Genomic DNA, 16,452 nt, shown 5'->3' on the forward strand with positions numbered 1-16,452 from the left:
AAATCTAGTGCAAATGTAGCTAAGGTTGATCAAATTTAAATTTTTAAAATTTATTGTTTATACTATCAGAAGACAGTAATATGCTTGTAAAAAAGATTATTGCAACCAATATAAATATTTAACGAATAAAAATTAAGCAAAATTAATTAATTTTTTAGTCCCAAAAAGGTGCAATTTGCTCTGTCGGACTATTATTTTCATTTTGGCATTTTGTGTTGGTTCGCTATAAATGTCCGATTCACTTTTCAAATTGTTGCCACCCAGTATTATCGCCCTGTGTTATATTTAATGAAATTAAATAAGGAAGAATCTGCATAAATATATCTATATTTCTTGCATTGGGGTAAAATAACGGTACCTAGAGCCATCCAATTTTGAATAACGTACGTTTCCACCCGAATATGGGCATCTGGAAGCCCAAATTTGGAATTTGTTTTATTATCTATTTCATATTGTGTAAAACTTTAATGAATTTTTGATTAACAAACTCACCAATTTAAAAGTGAGCAGTGACTACACTCTACAAGGAAAAAAAATCGCGCGGAACTGTATATCGGAAATTCTAAAGATACGCTGATTTAAAAATTATTTTGCAACATTGCTGTTAAACTGAATTTTATGGTTTAAGTGTAAAAAACATGATATTTAATAAATAAAGGTAACACACAAAACGTTAAAAAAACACCCCTTTAAACGTATTTAAAATCTGAAACCTTTCAGATTTTTTCCTAAATTAATGCTATATTAATTTTTTAACTCATTTTATTTTTTAAATGTTTTTATTATATTAACTTCCTGAACTGAAATCTGGAAGGATTAATGTAAAATTTCATTACAATAAGTTTCTGATTAACTAGCTTCTGTAATGTATGTAGTTTCTGTGTGATTAATCTTTGCCGGGATAATCCGAAAAAGCATACAAGTCTTTAGAGGTTAAAATTATGCACATTGATATTTATTAAACCTGGGCTTAATTTAGGAACTAAAGGTATCAGAGTCCTACTGTAAGCCATCAAGAACGGTGAATGAAAAATTATTATAAATTAAACAAATAAAACAAGGAATAATTAAAATCAAATAAAATGTAAATTTAAAAGGTATGTTTTAATTTTAAAACTAATGGTATATAAAGAAATAATAAGCAAATCGTAAAACTTATGAATGCAAATGAAAAGTAAGAAAATTAGTAAGATAGGATACGAAAGACAAAAGAAAGGAAGATATTGAATACACACACATACATGCAAATACACACGCTTACATAATATACATACATATACAAGCAAAAACATATCTCAGGCAATTTGGAATTTATATTTTGTTGACTTTTACGCCTGTTATCGAATTTAATATTGCTTAAAATTTAGAGTTTAGTTTTTCGCATCATTTTAAAAATCAAGGTTAATGCAAATTTAGAGTATACAGAAATAAACACTTTAATTAATTGATAAAAGAATGGATTGGATTGGATTATTTAATTATGCCAAAGCACATGAGGGCTATCTGCCTAATGGGAGGAATGCCTTCATGGAGGACTTTTTAAGGGAAACTAGCTCGTATACACATTACACATGGGGAAAACCACGAAAACACCCATGCAGCCAGCCCATTTGCGGGATTCGAACCTCGGACCGAACTACCAGTGTTCAGCATCTTTACCGCTTGGCCGTTGGTGGGCAATAAAAGAATGATAGGATATAAGAAAAATTTGGCAGAATTATAGCTATAAAAACCGAAGATAATGGAATTACAGGTATTTAAACATACATAAGCACAAAAATTGACAATTAAAACTTTTGTATAATAATCTTAATATTAATGTATTGAATTACTTTCTTGTCAATTACAATTTAAGCTGCAGTATAGTTTTCATTGTTTCTAAGCCATATAATTAAATTCTCAAATAAGAATGTTTCAAAAATATTTTAAATGTATGCAATAAAACACGAAAAGCATTAATATAAATAAAGTTTTCAATAATTTTAGACACTTATTTCGTTTGTTAAACGAATTGTTTATGTTTTGAATTATTGGAGTTCAGATTTGCCGATGAATTTGCAGTTCGAAGACATTAGACATTAGAAATACATATCAAGAACTTCAAAAAAAAAAAAAAAAAATCATATTTGACATAACCATCTTAGACAATATACACAGAATATGTGAACTATTTCATCTGCAATCTTTTCTCCTGAAAAACAACTTCTGTTTTGAATTCATACATATCCTTATCAGAATACCTTTATTCAAGCCAAGAGTAATTCGTTTAACAGATGTTTTCTAAAATTAAGCCACAGAACAATAAATGATATTAATGCATATCAATCAACATAATGGACCTACTTTTACACTATTTAGTTTCTATGAATTATCACGTAAGACCTCAGATTTCCTGTTTTTACATTGATTATAAGTTAAACCCTATTAATTTTCTTTTTATCTTCATAATTAATTTATTAATGACAAAAATATGAAAAATAAAATAGAAATCTCTATGAAAAGTTTTTCGTTTTCTTGGTATTAGAAGTTTAGTTTAGCATAATTGGGGATCACCCAATTTTTTAGTGTTGTTTAAATGACAATTTGGTTTAAAGCACATTTGCTTTGCTCTTTATTTGTAAATGCTTTTGAATTTCGGATTTGCATATAATGGCTTTAAACCAATTTTTTTTTTTTTTTTTTTTTGAAAGGTCAATTTGCATAATGAAAAGTTTTATGATTTTTTTGAGTAGTCAATTTGGCACAATGTTATGTTTTATTCTTTTTTCCAAGTGTTTCGAAAACGTGTAGAGAAAATTCTTGTACATTTCAGATTCGATTTTTCGGCTTTATATGAATTTTAATGTCTTAAATGAAAATTTAATTGATTCTTTTTATGGTTTTAGAACTCAAATGAACCAGGACAACGAAATATGGTTTCAAAACGTATTAATCGACTATTATGAAGCTTTAATTCATTTTCTCCTCATGAGTTCTGAATTGGAGGTTCAGTAAAAGGAGAATAATTTTGTATGTTTTCCCTTTTGTATTTTTATTTTTCGAGTTTGTGCTACTATGAATTCTTATTTTAAATTTGTTTAGATATTGTGTTAAACCTCTTATACACGGTTGCAGTTATTTATAGCGTCAAGGAATTGCCTTCCTTTGATTCCAATTTAATTTTAACTTTAGATGCTTTAAGTTTATTTTACTTCAATCCTGCAGCTATAGTGCAGGACAAGTTAAAAAAAAAATTGTTTTTTATTTTTGGCCTGTCATTATGTTTCTTAATGTATGGAAACATGTATTTATATTTCATATTTATCCTAAAAATATTTCATGTTAATATAACAATACGTTATTAATATTAGAAGACATTTGCATTGTTAATGGTAATAAGTTTGGATTTTTAGGTAAATGGATTAAAAGTTTAGTTAAATTGAGTTTTTAGTAAGTTTGAAATTATAAGAATTTAGTTTATGTAATATTACAAATCAACAACTTACGTTTATAATGAAGAATTATATTTGAGATCCCTTTCAAATTTAATTTTAAAGAAAAACTTCTTTATGCTCTCGATGTAGTGATGTAGACTAGAGAAATATCATTAGAATACGAGCAAGTTCAGTTTACTATTCTGAGTCATCAGCCAATTACAAGTATACTGAAGATAGCATTTCACAGTTCAACGCAGCTGTTTAGCAAAGTAAGGGACCCCGCCTCCACCATAAATTTCCAGTGTCTTAGTGAGTTGAGTCACAGTAAAACTTTCATCTAAGATTTTACTGTAAAGATGCCCACTTTCCTTTCTAAAAAGCTAAAACACCTGTTTTTTTTTTTTTTTTTTTTTTTTTTTTTCAGTCAAATTCTACTATTATTATTGTCATATTCCAATGACACATAATACATGACCTGCAATATCTTTCAGCATTTCCTCTGTACAATAAATGTATTTCAGTTAATGTATAATTATTAAATATTTAACAGAAAAAATTATGGATATTCGAATAATTTTAGGAAATTCTTCCACAAGTTTAGCATGAAATAATAAACAAATTTTATTGACCTGTATCCAAAGAGCTTTGAAGATGACTGTGTAATAAGTGAAATGGAAATTTTAAAATTAAACCTTCCAAGTTTCAAGTTCCCAGAAATGTTTAATAATTTGTAGTTAATCTTATTGACAGTAATGTATATTTGAGGATGAGTACTCTGTCGCATAGATTCTAAAATTAGCATAAATAAATACTTGTTTAGGAAACAAGTATAAAGTTTCTTCATAATTACTAAAAATAAAGTTGTATGATACAAGTTTTGTGCACTTCTTAGAGAACTGCGAAAAACATCATTTAATGAAAATAGATTTTTTTTTACCCCAGGTGGATCAAAAAGCAAAAATCAGTTAGGAAAGCAAAAATCACGATATATTTTAGGATCATTAATATTTTTTATTATTGTTATCTTTTTTATTTATGTCTTAAAACAACTATTTCTGGTTCAGAAATTAATTACCTCAGATTTCCAGTTTTTACATTGCTTATAAATTAAGCTGTACCATTTTTATTAATGACAAAAATATGAAAAATACATATAATGTATAGGAACATATATTAACGGAACCTATTTATGTCTTAGAAAAGCTACGCAGTGGTGCCAAAATGAAAGAGAATAATGCGAAAAGGGATTTTATGAGTGAAAATCGCATCATTTTCCACTAAAAAGTTTTAACTAATTTTTTTTAATTGCGAAAATTATTGAAATATTGCAATAAAAGTGGGAGAATTCTTTTCCATTCGTCTGTGTAGTGAAAATTGTAATTCGTGTTCTTTCAGATGTTGAAATGCAACTTAAAACTATTAGGTCCAACGCTGCCATTGATATGCTTAATATTTTCAGTAATTAATTTATCGAAATTTACGAAGTAGTATATACTTTTAGTTGTATGATGTCATTTTTATTATCATTGTTATATTATTATTGATGATTTCACGTACTGAATGCTTTGTGCAGAGTAAAAGTAGAATAAAAATTAAAATAAATTAAAAGCAAAAGTGTAAATTTTAAAGTTTCATTTCAAATAACGGCCCACTAGCAGCCGAGCGGTAAAGTCGCTGAACACTGGTAGTTCGGTCCGAGGTTCGAATCCCACACACGGACTGGCTGCATGGGCATTTTCATGGTTTTCCCCGTGTGTAATGTGTATACAAGCCAGTTTCCCTTAGAAAGTCCTCCATGAAGGCATTCTTTCCCTTAGGCAGATAGCTCTTGAGACTTTGCTACAATCAGACACAAACACACTTTTTCATTTCAAATAACGATTAGAAAGTACTTCACGAAGGCGTTCTTTCCCTTGGGCAAATATTCTTCGAGTGCTTTATTATTATATAATAATTCAATTCAGTTCCGTTTAAATAACATACAAATTATTGCTCTTTACTGAATTCTGGGCTTAAATGTTTCACGTTGTTAAAATGAATTGTAATTTATTATATTTTTTCAAATGAAGGGAAATTAAAATATTTCTTTCAAAATAAATTTAATATCTTCAGAATTATCTTTTACAGATTAGTGTGAATTTTTAGTAGATGAGTAATTTACAGGCTAAGAAACACCACAGCTATTCTCTTTTCTAAAGCAAATCAATTTACGAGTTCTATGCCTTCAGATTTAATTCTCGTTTAGGAATTTTAAAGAATTCTTAACCTGCACTTTATCTGCAATGCGAGAATATTTTGTAAATTCTGATATGAAAAATAAGATAAATATTGATTTACTCATTATTTCAAGTAAAAATATTCATCCATTCCATTTCCTCTCCCCATAAGTGAAGAAGAAGTCATGAACTTCGATAAATTTAAGGAAAAAAAATTAACTGGAATATTTGCCGCTTAATGTTTAAGCAACCAGAATGAAACTTTGTGTTCTTTGTTGAAACACAACAAAACCCGTTGAATTGGGATTGCAAAGGGAGTTGTTAGCTTTGTCGCATAAAACATGCTCCTTTTTTATTTGACCTTGAATTCATTCAAAGATCCCTAAGAAACAGGAAATCTCTCTTTTCTAAATGTGGTGTCATAAATTCTTTGCATTTCCTGGACGAGGACAACATTTCGACATGTGGGTGGGGCAAGTCAATGATTTTGTGTCCTTAAGAAAGGAAAGCATACATTCTGGAGTTAGCAATTGATACTTACGAATGATTTCCCTCCTCCAGTTTATTAGTCTAAAAAAGAGAAAAAAATCGATCCACCTTTAACTTTGCCATTTTGGAATGTTTCATACTTTTAAAACCAAAATTTTCCCGTCCCTATACCCTGCCTTCTGGTGCGACTGCATCGTCGTTTTTTACATTGTAGGTAATGTTGTTTCATCATAGTGCGAGAAACATACATACATTTATGCAGATTCTTCCTTATTTAATTTTTTAAATAATAGTACAGGGTGAAATTATTTGGTGGCAACAATTTGAAAAGTGATACGCCTTTTATAGTGAACCAATGCAATACATGTTATATTACATTGTAAAAATCATTCACATTAATAAATTCAATTTCAAGCTTAATATTAGTCCTGATTTTTGGACTTGGGTTTAATGGAAGTGCTAGTAACAGATTCAATTAAATTGAACAAAATTAAATGCTTCGGAATGACATATTATGAAAATTTTGAACTGCAAATAATATACCACGTTTCCTCTTAATTTGCAAAGGTCATTCGAAATTAAGTACCAGAAGCCTGTTTAGTTACTTCTTTATTTATACTTAAAAAATGTGTCTATTAATTATTCGATCATAATAACAAAGTATATAGAAATAAATTAATATACAAAATAATTACATTATAATAAATAGTTACAATTAATTTCCACTTCTACCCCCTGTTAAATTGGCATTGCAAAAGGAGAAACCTTTCCTTCAGGGGGTCGCCTTTAAAAATTTTCAGGTAAGAAACTAAGAAATACAAAGGAACTTTTCCTATTTTCTGCTGACTCCTATGCTTGAACTGAGGCAGGTCACGAAGTTACTATTTCATAGTCGAATGATGGAATATTAACTTTTGCAAACACTGAATTTAACTGTTTCATGTGCTTCCAAGGGCCATTTTTCTGCGTCTTATATGGAACTGAGTCACTGCACCATATAGGAAGAGGGCCCTTAAAAACTTAAAAGAAGACGAATTCTATTATATTAAAATAAGAATTTATAGTAGTATAAACTCTAAAAATAAAAATGAAAAGCGAAAGGGAAAAAAATAAAAAAAAAAATAAAATAAAATAAAAAAAACTTTTAAGTTTAAACTTGTAAATGTAGTTCAGCAGGACATTTAAGGGCCCCCTAAACCTTCGGGCCCCTATGTGACGGCATTCCTTGCATACCCTTATTTACGCCACTGGATATGAACATAAGTGTAAATGAATTAGCAATGAAAACTAACCTTATTGATTTGCTGCATTTGCTTAACATGTCAGAGAGCCACATCGCTTACATGACAATAAAGAACTGTATTATAAAGTGTGTCAGCCTTAAATAAATAAATGTTGAAGCAACATTTCCATCTAACATGGATTGTGAGAAAATTTATGCATGGATGTCAAGAATGAAATAGAACTCAAGATTGAGATGAAAAAGAGTCCAGTTGAACTGAATAATTCAAAAGCCATCATTCAGTTCAAATAAAAAAAGTCAAGTGGCAACAGTGATGACAAATATTTTCCAGATGCTTTCTGAAGCAAAATCAAGCACATCACATGATAAACTTTCTGAAGTTGAAGATGTTGACTTTACTGCAAATTCTGAGGTAAGACTCACTGAACATTAAACATAGGGACGTAGCATCCCTAAAATAATTTCCCGAGACATTAGGAAAACAGGTCATAAATAAACTCTTACATACTATTTGCAGATAATCTATTAATAACAATTTTGTTTAATGCTTGTTTTGTCATAATAATTTCCTCCTTTTCTTCACACAATGGAGAAATGGATAATACAATACTTAACCCTTAAATGCACGAATGTTTATTTTTATAGTCAAAAATACATTAAAATTGATATGAAATAAAATAGAAAAAATACTAAAAAAATCTAAACTAAGTTTTTATTCCAATTTTTGGAAACTATTTATTAACTTTTACAAAAAAAAAAAAAAAAAAAAAAAAAAAAAAATTGATAGGCAAATGTGTAATAACAATTTTATGTAATAATACATATCTTATAAACTTGTTCAAAGAATTTTAAAATTTTGAATACATGAAAATAACAAGAAACAAAAATTCGTAAACACAAATGATGTTCACACCCTATACATCAACTCACAATAATGACCATTACGCCAGTTAGAGGTGGCACCACACTGAAACTTTCAAAACTATGTAACAGTAGTAAACAGTATGTATTGAATTGGTTACAATATGTAGTAAGCTAAAACTTGTGTTTTGATTTGATTTACATGACTAAATATGAGTATATTGCCAAATGGCAACTACATGCATTTAAGGGTTATGTAAAAGCCAAGTGTGTTTAAATACTTTTTTCAGTTTGAGTTTTTTCGGGGGGGGGGGGGGTAAGCCGAAAAATATCATTACCTGCCATAATATTGAATCATCCTGCGTACTGCTTCAGCTATAAACACCTGCTGGGTTGCGAATCACATTTCCAACTCTCAAATCATTGTGTTTATTTTATTATTTTACCTAACCTGGTACAAAATAAGTTTAACTTCAAAGATCAGTGTTCATTTAGAGTAGAATGTAGCATACTGGTTTTCTTTTGTTAGCACAGTAGGGAAGACAGCTGGGATGGCAATACCCCAATTATAAATCAAAGGACAGTGCAGAAACATGTAGTATGGTTTTAATATAGAAAATGTCACCACTGATCATAAAGAAAGTGATAAAGAAGTTATTGAAAATGAAAAGATTTTAACTGATTACTTGATGGGAATTCTCAACATGGCAGTAACAGGAATTAACTATGAAAACTAAACTGAAGAAATTATCTATCTCTATAAAAAGAAAGTAGTAATACAACTTGAGATCATAATTGTTTCTTTTATTTCACAAAAAAAATTTTGCAATTTCTACATGTTATCTTAATCGATTTAAATTGAAGATGTACAATCTGGAAATTAGTGAAATACATTATCATCAAAGTTCCAATGATTCCCAATCTCAGAATATGTATTATAACTTAATTTTAATAAACAGTATTTAACAATGCATTGAAAAGCCAGGTTAATTTAAGATTCATAGGATGCATAACTAGCGAAACTGAAACTCTCCACAGCCAAAAATAAAGGTATAAAAATTATTATTGCTTTTACCTTGGATATGAATTTCTATAAATTAAATAGGCAAGTACATAGTTCATGTCTTTACATTATATTTATTTTAATCTAATACATAAAATCTGTGGTACTGATATTTTTATTAAAATCATAATTAATCATACCATTAAAAAATCTTAAATTAAATTTATCAAACTATTAAAATTTTAATCAAAAAGGAAAATAATGCTTACAGTTCGCAGCCAAGTTACATAAATGCATATCACCTAATTTAACAGCTTTTTCAATTTGAGTTTCTTTAATATCAGTAACCATTTCTATCATTTCAAACATCTGTTGAACTTCTCTTTCTTTACGCTTTCCCTAGAAATAGAAAGTGAAATTATTTTAGTATTTATTTTTATTATTAAAAGTAAGTTTTATAGGATATAAATACCTATTTCAATAAGATAATGATGAGGGGAAATATTACCTCAAACTCCTTTAATAGTAACTTGATTTCTCCTTGTACAAAAGGTCTGTGGTCAAATAAGCGACTTTGTACATCTCCAATATCTTACAGATAAAAACATCAGCATTAAAATACGTAGCCTGCATTCTAAATTCAACATTACATATTTCATTACAGCACGAAAGAGTATGAACTAATAATTCTCACAAAAATATGAATAATTTTAACAATGATTTTTAATAAAATTTTCTTCATATTATAAATGTAATTCAGATTTAAATTCAACATGGCTCAGTTTCATTTTTAATATGCAAAATATCAGAGAAAAGTTTTGTAATGGCATGGCTTTTTTAATCTGGTCATAAAGACATATATTTAAACAGCTTGTATTAGTTAAATTTATAATTACTTAAATTTGTATAATTACTTATATTAGTATCTGTTTTCATAAACTTCTTTTCATTAAAATGATATTTACATCATGAAAGAAAGAAAAATATTTTTAATTGTAAATACATACCTACTAATAAAAAATCTCATGACTAGATAAAAGAGGTAATGCCACTCAGAGGGTTATGTAAGTTGAAATATAACTTATTTTGAAAATGTTTTCTTTAATATAGGAGTTCCAGACAAAATTTAAAGTGTATTAAACTATCTGTGATAAGATCGCATAGAGATTCTTTGTCTAGATTGAATGATTTCAGAATGCAATAGTACCTTTTACAGTACATAGTTAAAATCCTGTACCAATGAGGTGCCTTTGTTAACGAATCTGGTTGCAGCCTCAAAGGTCACTCCAAGAGACAAAGAGATAAAAGAAGTCTTTGCATCAGGGTCAGGAGATGGACGCCTTTGTTATGAAAGAGTGAAGGAATCCCATCTCCACAGGAGTTCAGCGCAGGTAACAACATAGTGAGATATAAAAGGTGGTTTCCTGAGAAGGGCCAGAACTTTCCCACTGGTGCTATGGGCATATCAGCCCACTAGAACTATTACTGCTCATGTATAATGTGATTTGAAATTACGGGATTAAATGTATCCAAGTCCCACTCTGTCAAGAATGGCAACTGTTATTGTTTTTTATTTTATTAAAATTCATGTTATTGTTATAACTTGAGTTCGAAGTTTATTTCAACCCTCTATTACAACCTGGGGTTTGTGTAGTGGTTTCGACCAGTACACCACATATCAAAGTATGATTGTTTATCAAAATAACTCACATCTTGATTGCATGTAACGCTGGACTTTTGAAGTTACTGTAATAAAAATTTGGCTACATGTTACATGTCAGTTGATCAGCAAATAAATTTTGAGAGCCACTATAATAAGTACCAAAATATGTTATACAAGCAAAGTAATTTTGAGACTCTTGATTTAGAATTAATTTTAACTTCAAGTTATTGTAACTAATCAGAAATATTGCAATTTATTGAATAACTAATAATTCAATTTCTCAATGCACATTACAAAAGTATTCAAACTTTTTTATATTTAAATAACACCTATTAATAAGAAAAAATATAGTCACTCATATATTCATTACCTAGCATAAAACTGATCATAGGCACAAAAAAATTTAACAGTCACATTTCTACAAAAATGTAAACTCTAAGTCTAGTTGCATCATTGCTGCATATTTTTGTGAATGTTCAGAATAGAACATAATCTGTTTTAAATTCCACATTGCACCCTACTTTCTTTCTTTTCACCATCGGCGGAACAGCTGGTTCCCTGAGTTAGGTGCTTTTCAGCCTGTTAGATCCCGTCAATGGAATTAAAAATAAATACATGAATAAATATAAATATAAAGCTTAGTACTGTGTCCTCTGGGGATTGGCCACGAAACGAGGAACATTGAAATAAGGACCAGAACATGGAAAGTAGGTGCATGGTGGGGACTGCTGAGACTAAGCAGAACACTTTTCATTATTATCGTACATGTTAGGCATATAGTTATATTAAGGATGTGCTATAATAATCAGGTACAGATGTAAAGATGACTAAATACATTACAAATTGTGGAATACATTAAATGAGTTCTGGATTAATTCTAATATTAAATATAATTAAAAAAACAGCAAAAACAACAAAAAAAAAAAAAAAAAAAAAAAACAAGACATTAAGTAAATTAATATATGTAGAGAGCGGGCTGCTGAAGGCACGGTGTCCAAGGAAAGAAGTCACACTAGGTTGTCAGCAATGCTTTTAGCAATGGTAGTGCAGTCTCTAATGTGGCTGAGCGCATATTTATTCTAAATTATGTTCTTGAACAATGCCGGCATATTGATTGCAGTTGGTCTTTTTAAATGTGAATACCCTGTGTGCGAACAGTCAAACAGATAGTGATCTGGGTCACCAATACTGGCACAAATACATTCGTCACTGTCTCTTAGGCGAAATCTGTGAAGATAGGACATATATGCTTCATGCCCAGTCAGATATTTTGTGATGTGCAAAGAGCTACTATTTAAATTGTGGTTAACTTTTAGTTGGAAATCATACAGCCTTCTGCCTGTGGTGCTTGCCTCCCAGTAGTTCTGCCACTGATTCATTAGTTCACATTTGAGAGTAGTTTTCAGATATGAGTGCAGAAGGGGCACACCAATGCTACTCACGCGGGGTTCATTGGCTGCACCTTTCGCAATCATATCCGCTGCTTCGTTTCCTTTAATCCCCGTATGAGCTGGAACCCATTGTAGCTGGGGCCTCAGACTTGCAGGAATCGAAAATAATAGTTTCTGTATGTCTCTGACAATGGAATGTCTACTGCGGTCGCCCTGTATGGCCTGCAAGCTTGACATTGAGTCTGTGTAAATTACTTTATACCTGCCATTATTAGCAGTAAAGACCTGAGCTGCCTTTAGGGCTGTTCTGCCTGAAACAACGAGTTACTGGGATGAAGCTTCTTAGCCCAGGAATGGATTATGTGGTCACACTCCATTGCACACCAGGCACTGCCAGTCCTGAGTTCTCCTTTGGAGCCATCAGTATATACGTCTAAATATTGTAATGCACTTGGAGGATTACAGTTTGCTTCTATATCGAAGTCTGCAGGGTGGCAAGGAGAGTGGGCAATGTGATTCTCATAGTCTGAGGTTTCATGAGCCTTACTCCAAACAGTAACATCTTGTTTCAGTCTGATCACTCTCACCACAACACTCTCGCTCTGCACTATCAAGTGCAGGGGCGGAAGCCCAGCCACTACATTTAATGCAGTTGTAGGAGAGGTACGAAATCCTCTGCAGATGCCCAGAAGAAATGGTCTTTGCGCAGAGTTCAATCCATATTGCATGTTAATCGTGACATTGACACCCCATATGGAAATGCCATGAAGAGCTATGCGCTCAGAGACTGTGGCATAACATATTTTGAGCATCTGCGAGGAGACATCCCAGTTAGCAGCAGCTGTTCTCCGCACTGTATTAGAAAATTTATGCAGTCTTTCTTTAAGATCCTTGATGTAAGGGAGCTAAGAGAATCTGTCGTCTATAATCACACCAAAGTCTCACGGATTGTATGTTTCTGCCATGAAGGTTTACGCACAGGATATGCTCGTGCCTTTTTTTTTTTTTTTTTTAATTAGCATTCCTTTTGTTTTTGCTCTCGAAATTATGAGCTTATGTTCACTGGCCCAGTGGACTATTTTGTCTAACGCTTTTTGGGAATTTACCTCGCAACTGTTACAGCTGTCACTGTTTGAAATTAGCAAGAAGTCATCAGCATACGCTATTATTTCTGATGTTTCAACATCATCAAACAGGTAGAGCACACTGTCTGCTACCAGGTTCCACAGAAGTGGACCTAGGCAGGAGCCCTGCGGGCAGCCTTTCGTCACTTTTTGCGTGTGGACGCCTCCATCCATTGTAGCTTGAATTCGTCTTTCACTCGGGAAGCTATAGATCAAATCAAATAAAGTTTTGGAACAACTGATATCTTTGAGACATTTTAAAATATCATGCCACCACTACGAATCGAAGGCCCCTTGAATGTCTATACTGATGACAACAGTATGCAGTTTTTTCTGCTTGTTTCTAAGTACCATGTTCCATAGTTGATTCAGTGTGTGATCCACTGACTTTCCCGCTATAAAGCCATATTACCTAGTGTTTATGAGTTTATTAGTAGGAATGTAAAAATTCAGTCTTTGAAGTACTATTTTTTCGAGGAATAGCAGGGAGCAGGCAGATGGGCCTATAAGAAGCAGCCTCGTTTCGATCTTATTTTTCGCTTTAGGTAGAGGGCAACTTCTGCTATTTTTTGCCTTCTAGAAAGTGGCGAATTCTCCAGCATGCCTGTAAATAGGAGAAAAGTATTACCGAATGCGTGTTATGCATAGTTTTGAGAATGCTGTTATCAAGCCCATCCGGAACTGGAGCTTTACTTGGATTGAGATTCTTGATTACATCATTCAGTTCCTTGCTTGTTGCAAGAGGCTCAGAATCAGCAATCGACAAAGTACAATATTGTTCAATACTAGTTCGTATTTTCTTCTGCACTGTAGTATCTTTATGGGGATCATCATGCTGGAAAATCGTTTCCAGTATATGTGTCACTATCTGGGAACTAGTGTTAGCATTTTGACAGATTGACATAGTTAGATTGGTAGGTTTGAAGACTTTGAATAGTTTACAAAATTTTTCTGTTGCGTTCGTACAATATTTCTGCCAACATTCTAGTTTAGCTTTTGAAATCTTCCATTTGTAGACTGCACAGTTTTTCCTGTATATCATTCCCAATTCCTTTCTTTCATTTGGAGCACGGCAACCTTGAAAACGGAGTCGAGTGGCCCGAACTCGACTCTGTCTGGCCGCTAACTTGGAATTCCACCATGGAGTTTTATTTGGAATAGAGTGACTTCGCCATTTAAGTACTTTATCACAGACCGTCTGCAATGTGTCTATTATCATACTGTATGCCGTATCGAGCTCTTCCTTATCATTTGCATTTTCAAAGCCTGCTACTAAATGAGAAACATGGGGCGCTAAAGAGGTGCCAAATTTCTGGGAATTTATATATTTTGTTTTCCATCTCTTTTTAACTGTGTATTGGTGTTCTAAGTCAAAGTCGAATCTAATAGAACGATGGTCACTTAATGATGGGCAATCACTCCAGACATTCGAATTGTTTGTTCTTGGGTAAATGGGAGTTGTTGCTAAATACTATAAGCATGCCCTAAAATGAAATTTAGGGCTTATAATTATGGGTAATCAAAGGTATAATCAAGAAGGAGCACTTTTTCTTGCAAACATAATCAAATACTTACTTAGCTTTTCACCAAAATATGATACCCTTTGACAAGCATTTGTGAAATACAGAAAAAAGGCTTACGTGATATTACAACTAGAAACATGGTATTACAGCATTCAAGAAAGTTTCTTCCTCCTATGTTTCAAATGCATATTTCTTCTTTCATTTTAGTATCTGAAAAACACTGTTGATCTTAGTTTTGATTTTCTCAAGTAAATATTACACTGAAATTTTTCGCATTCCAGTACAGTTAAAGTCCAGCATTCAACTAACCAAATTATTTTAGAATTTTAAGAGAAAAAATTGTTTTCCCTCAAAACATTAAGCAAATGAGAAATCTGTACGACTATTATACTGTTATTTATATTATTAGCATATATACACTGTCGCCAAACAGCGTGATTTAGTCACAAAAAAGGATAAACATGATGTCCAAACTCAAGTCATGAGAATTTTGCCTTGGTTTCATGTACATTCTATTAATTCTTGATATGCTGGTTTTTTTCAAAAGAAAGATATAAGTTCTGTTATTTTTTTTCAAAGAATTATTAATGTTTGGGGCCTACTGTTGTGAAAACAATATGCAATAGGGTAGTTTTGAATTATATTATCCTGACATCACAAAATGCACAATGAGAGACTTTATTTCAAAACGAACAAATAATTGTGATGCCACATGAAAAATTGCGCTAAATGATTTAACCCTCCAGACGTTATAGATTCAGGCCTGAAATTTCTTCAATATATCATAAATAAATGGTATTTTCTTGATTATAATTAAAAAATTACTCTCTCACTTTGTCCCTTGTTTCCTTTTCTTCCGATGTACATCCAACCAGACATCAGATACATTAAAACCTGGCAGAAATTTTCATGTGTAATGAACACAAAACCTTTCTTTTATATGGAATTTTATGTCCATAATGCTGACAGAGTTAAGCTTGTATCTGTTTATGTAAAGAAAGATATGTTCCATTTAGCTTCTGAGAGAATTAATGCCGCAAGTTTGGCGGCATCTCTATTAACTTTCATATACATTTGCTTTCATGTTCAGCAGGATTTCATAATTGGATAACATATTTAACTTTCATATTTAAGGCCTATGAAGTACATTGGCTTTTATGTTTGAAATGCATCTCTCCCTGAAATCATATATAATTTTAAATGTATGCTTTAGATATTCAAGTTGGTATAAAATAAGATGACAGGCTTTATAATTTTAAACCAAGAATTTCTTCCAATAATTTGGCTTTTCTACCCTGAATTCCAATTATTATATACTCAACTATCTAGAATTAAACATTTCCTATGTTTTTTACTGCATATCTATACCATTAAATTCTCTACCAACTGAAAAATTTTCTTCAGTGTTCAAACATTCAATACTGACATTTTGATCAGTAAACCTGTTGAGTCTATTAGGTTTTTCAATGCGAGAATCACAAGAAAGCAGCTTGCTCTTACCTGGATTCAAATTCTAGATTTTT

The 16,452-nt window shown here is 31.3% G+C and overlaps 1 protein-coding gene across 2 annotated transcripts in view; it reads right to left on the bottom strand.

Moving 5' to 3' along the window:
* LOC118194597 (biogenesis of lysosome-related organelles complex 1 subunit 5-like) overlaps nt 1-16,452 on the bottom strand; it is a 44,187-nt gene that overhangs the window by 13,461 nt on the left and 14,274 nt on the right. Inside the window, exons 2-3 of one of the 2 annotated variants that reach the window (XM_085823684.1) lie at nt 9,737-9,819; nt 9,531-9,627 (exon numbers count right to left, since the gene is read on the bottom strand). In XM_085823684.1, coding sequence (XP_085679810.1) covers nt 9,531-9,627; nt 9,737-9,819 — 180 coding nt within the window. Of the gene's footprint in view, nt 1-9,497; nt 9,628-9,736; nt 9,820-16,452 lie in introns of both variants that reach the window. The other variant, XM_085823683.1, reaches the window with a different exon arrangement.

The sequence above is a fragment of the Stegodyphus dumicola genome, chromosome 9 (assembly GCF_044657685.1).
Source record: "Stegodyphus dumicola isolate Sdum_Otavi_A_Nest chromosome 9, ASM4465768v1".
Classification (NCBI taxonomy): Eukaryota; Metazoa; Arthropoda; class Arachnida; order Araneae; family Eresidae; genus Stegodyphus; species Stegodyphus dumicola.